The sequence below is a fragment of the Cupressus sempervirens genome, chromosome 1, assembly GCF_028749045.1.
Source record: "Cupressus sempervirens isolate cs-2001-9-10 chromosome 1, ASM2874904v1, whole genome shotgun sequence".
NCBI lineage: Eukaryota > Viridiplantae > Streptophyta > Pinopsida > Cupressales > Cupressaceae > Cupressus > Cupressus sempervirens.
Window position 1 is genome coordinate 882,780,611 of NC_143118.1, and position 5,216 is coordinate 882,785,826.

Sequence of the window (5,216 nt, forward strand, 5' to 3'; positions counted from 1 at the left end):
TCTCGCAGGGCTGATCTTGTATTCACCGACTCTTTTTTTGTAAATTTGTACTAGTATATTAACTTATTAATAAAAATGTACTATTCATAAAAAAATTTAAAATTATCTATTGTATCAAGTGAAATTGAATACCTACTTAATGAGGACGCAAAGCGTCGTGCCGATAAAAGAAAATAATATGAATTTTATGCAATAATAAAATGTATAAAATCTCAAAAATAATATGTTGCATTTTGTTTACATATTATTAAAAACCCTACAAAACAACAAGTCCATTTGTCAATAAATATATTTTTATGAATTATTTCAAATATAATATAGATGAAAATTTTATAGTTAATAAATTGTTTTGATTGGAAAAATAAATAAAAGATAAATATATTTATATAAATTATTAATTCTTTGAAATATAATATATAGATGAAAACTTTATAGTAGCAAAAAGTAATTGAATAATAAATTATTTTGATTGGACAAACAAATAAAAAAAAAGTTGTACTTCCTCACTTAAATTGTCAATACAAATATTATTTTGAATTGCATAATAAATATGAAACAAAAATAATTGAATAATAAAGTGTTCTAACTAGACAAAGAAATTAAAAAGTAAAAATGTGAATGCTATACTTTCCTCTTGTCCGCCCGAGGCACTAATGAAATGTTGTAATAACATTCATTTTAAGTTTCAAAAATAATGTACCAGCGAGACCAATTTATTCTTCTTCTTCTTCTTCAAACAATTTATGTATTCGAAAGACTAAAATAAACGAGCTTTAAGACCAAAAATATCCATAAATATGTTCAGTACAGAGTATATGCTGTAGTGGACCACAGCCTTTAATGAACTCTAACCATGAGTAAATGTGGCACCTGCCACACCTGCACCAGAAATAAATAACTCTTTATGGAACTAAACTATCAAAACATGTCTTGTATTAATTATTCCATTCCATGATTTAGTGGTTCGCACAAGTTTTCTAATGAAGATCAATTCATGGCAAATTATATTAGTACTGTCTTAATTTTTATTCTGTTTTCTCTCCGGGTCGCTGATTTGGTCTTCGATTATATGTCAACTAAACTGTATGTAATTTATGTTTGTTCATTGTTTTTTATTCAAATTCAAATTCTGGTATTTCTAATATAAAACAAATATTTCAAGAGTCGTTAGAGAGAGTTAAGATGAGATTCTAATGATCGTTATGTTTACAGATTCTTCTAAATATTGCTTGTAAATTTTTTCAAAAATATGATAGCACATTAGTAATAGCCAATTATATATGTATCAATTTTTAACTTTTTTGGTTGTTGATTGGTTCATCTATACAAATTTTTTTTTTTTTTTCTGTGAGTGACTATTAGGGTGAACATAATGGATTCAGGACTAATGTTTTCAATGGATCAGAGTATGATTTGAAATATTGATGTCAAAATTACAAATATGCAAACAATCAAATCTGAAAACAACACAGAGATTTCATCAGCGATCAAGTCTTATTCAATACAAAACTGTCATATTATAATAAATGAAGTTGAGATTATTCCAGAAAAAGAATACGTTTCGATTCTCCACTTTTAGATAAAGAAGTTGAGCTTAAGACTCTTATCTTCAATACTAAAACAATCTGCATTAAAAAAAAAAAGCATTTTGAAAATCTAAATTGTTTACTTGAAAATTATATGTTTCTCCCCAACTAGTCTTGTAGGGCAACGTACATACAGCCACGAAAATCCACTTCCTTACGAAGGAGAGGACTTAGTCAATTTTACAAAAAGTTAAAAAAAGCAATGTAAAGCAAGTGCATTTTCGTGGCTATATAGCCACGGCCGTCTTGTAGACGATATTCCATTCATGCTATTCTTGATATTAAAACGATTTCCTTTAATAGTCAATAGTTTTATAAAAGTACCAACCTTCATTAAAGGTGCCATCTAATACAAGGAGAGCACATAGAAATTCCCACCAGCAGAAATAAATCACTCCTGTAATCAAACCATCACAAGCACCAAATGGGGTTTGGTTCCACGAGTCCATCACCATGGCTGCAATCACTGGAGGGAAAGCATGTTCTGATAACAGGTGGGTCAAGTGGAATTGGGCTTGCCATTGCCAAAGAGGCTCTCTCTCAAGGAGCATTCATCACTCTTTTAGCCAGAAGCTCCACTAAATTGGAGAAGGCAGAGCAAAATCTTGCCAAAGTTGGTGGTACCAAGAATAAACTATTAACCAAGGTTTTATCTCATTTCTTCATTTTAAGCTTATCTCAAAACCTAGAAATCTTGATGTCTGATCTGCTTTTAAATTTCTGAATAGATTGCAGATGTGGGTGTTTATGAAAGTTTGGCAAAGGCAATAAGGGAGTCTTTTGAATGGAGGGCTGTTGATGTGCTGGTTTGCAATGCAGGTGTGGCAAAAACTGCACTTCTGGGTGAGGGCAGGATTGAAGATATGCATGCCATCATTCAGACTAACTTAACAGGGGTTGTCAATACTCTTCATGTTGGGATTCCTCTGATGAAGCAGAGGTCGAATCCCCAAACACCCATGTCAATCATTCTCATGAATTCACTGTCAGTAATGGTATGGTATTGCTAATACTAACTGTTTGCTTTATCCTTTTTAAAAATCCTATGTTTTAGAATAATGTTTTTTTTGGTTTGTGCTATTCTTTTGCAGTATCCTTTATATGGCAATTCTGTCTATGGTGCAACCAAATCTGGTCTAAAAGGACTTGGAGAAACTCTCAAACTTGAATTGATGCCTTATAACATCCGAATAAGCATAATCTTTCCGGGCTATGTGGAAACCCCCATGCTAAGTAGGGTCTAATTTTCTTTTAGCTTAAAAAAGATTGTGTTTAATTATTATTATTTAAATCTTATATTAGATATAAATGAGGAAACTTTTCCATAAGTTTTTATGGAAGAGATGCCTGTGTCATGACTATATTTGTTTAGGCTTTTTTTTGGGTGTGATTTCTGTCTGAAAGAGTGGAAAAGGCTTCTTGAACAAGACTTTTTTCATATTTTTGAACTTGATAGAGATGAATATTTTGGATCAGATGATAAAGATAATGATCAATGTCAGTACGTACAATTTACAATTTTAGAAACTTTTTATGTTTCTTTTGAATTCGATTGTATTAATAGTTTTTAAATGAATATTTAAGATGGTATTAAGTAATCTATATATCATTAGAATGTTAAATGTAATATTGAATTCTTTTGCAAAACATTCATGTAAAAGTACTTATACTATCAAATCCAAAAATAACAGTCAAATATGATAATAATGCTGTTATATTACAAATAGAAACTCTCAGATCTGTAAACTAATCCTGATGAGAATCCAATTGATGTAGGAGAATAACATCTATGGAACAGCTAATGACAGTAAAACATGATAATAATGCTGTTATATTGCAAATAGAAACTCTCAGATCTGTAAACTAATCCTTATGAGAATCCAATTGATGTAGGAGAATAACATCTATGGAACAGCCAAACGAATCATACATATTTTGTGAAGTTCTTTTACTACTAATTATGTGCCTGTATAACTTTCAAGATCTTAAGCATGTTCACAGTCAAACAAATCATGAAGGATTGTTTATGATTTCATTATTCTCCATCATTGTTAATACATTCTTAATCTAGTGAATCTGATCTAGATGTGTTCTTACATTCCAAAAAAATTATTAGGTGGCTTGGAAGATAACAAAGATATCTTGGAGATAATAAAGATCACAAACTTTTATGATCGAAATCAAGCAGAAACAGCTGAGGATGTTGCAAAATATAGATTAGAAGCGATAAAGAATGGGACTTTTCTTGTCACGAGCAAATTGAATGGTCTTCTGTTATCCACAGTATCTCGTGGACCTATGCCTGCAGAGACATTTGGAAGGGCGCTCATTGAACTGATACTATATATTCCCATTAGAATCTTCACCTTCTTTGCAGCTTGTTATATTTATTATGTTATAAAAGATAGAAATGCGAAGAAATGAAAAGGCAGAGTTTAGAGACTGTTTTAAGAAGAAGATCAAAATCTGTTCTGTATGGGTTTTCATACTGTGTTGGAGTGTTTATAAGACTGTAATGAATTGTTTTATTAACTATCGAGAGGTGGAGAAATTTTAATTGAAGATATCAAATTTGAGTTGTGATAGTTTTAAATTGATAGTAAATGTGGGTTGTTAAAGTTTCAAATGAAAAATTATAAATCATTTAGTTCATTATGTGTAGAGATATAATATATATTAGATAAAATAAAAGCATATTTAAATAGTTATTTTTATTTCAGTTTTCAATTTTTAAAAATTATTTCAATCATCTTTTTAATTAAAATAATTATTTATTTAATTAGAAATTAGAAAACGAGTTTTAGTCAAATTGTCTTTGGAGGTTCCTGAGCTAGTTTTGGTAATACAATAGTTCATCAGAATCATAAAAATTGGACTATTATTTTTTTTAAGAGTAATTTATTTCTATTTTGTCTAATGTACAAGAATCATATGCAAATTCATCACTGTTTGGATATTTAATGACTGTAATATGTGTAAGCAATTATACAGAGAATTTATTCCTAGAGTTTCATGATAGCTGGACACAATAAATAAGAGCTACAAGGCAGCATAGTTGATTTAAGAGGAATAGAGGAATAACATATCAGATTAAAAATAACAATATCAATTATGATTGGTGCATTTCAAATTATGGAGGAATTGAATAGTCTAGTGAACAATGAGACTTATGAGAAGTTGTAGATGTCTAGACCAAAGGTAGATTAAGCAAAATTGTACACAATGCTTTGGTTGCACAGGTCTTCTGCAGACATAGGTTGACTGAATAGTTGAGGAAAATTTTAAAGCCCAAAATTAAGGATAACTATTATTTGATTTCCATTTGTAAATGACTTACTATCTGTAATGGACAGTTTTGAAAAAGTACTTTAGAGTTGTAGATTTTGTAGGGAATTAATGTTTCACACAGTTCTGCCATCATATATTTGTCCATTCAAATTATGATTTTGTTTATCGTGCGGCAGTGAGACAATCAGTTTCACATGTGGAGCAGTCAAAGCGGAATTGCATTTTAAACATAATGCATGAAACAAACTGTGCCATGCATAATTTATAAGTTCTACTTATAGTTTGTATGATTATCAACATTAGAATTGTAAAACTGCCTGAATAGTGCATTACTATATATGA

At 29.9% G+C, this 5,216-nt stretch overlaps 1 protein-coding gene across 1 annotated transcript; it reads left to right on the forward strand.

Moving 5' to 3' along the window:
* The first annotated feature begins 1,848 nt into the window (after nt 1-1,848).
* On the forward strand, nt 1,849-4,176 carry LOC149580654 (3-dehydrosphinganine reductase TSC10A-like). The gene is made up of 4 exons (XM_089814413.1): nt 1,849-2,232; nt 2,315-2,581; nt 2,678-2,819; nt 3,703-4,176. Exons 1-4 carry the CDS (start codon nt 2,011-2,013, stop codon nt 4,008-4,010), a joined length of 939 nt encoding a protein of 312 aa, XP_089670539.1. The 5' UTR covers nt 1,849-2,010; the 3' UTR covers nt 4,011-4,176.
* The last annotated feature ends 1,040 nt before the right edge of the window (nt 4,177-5,216 follow it).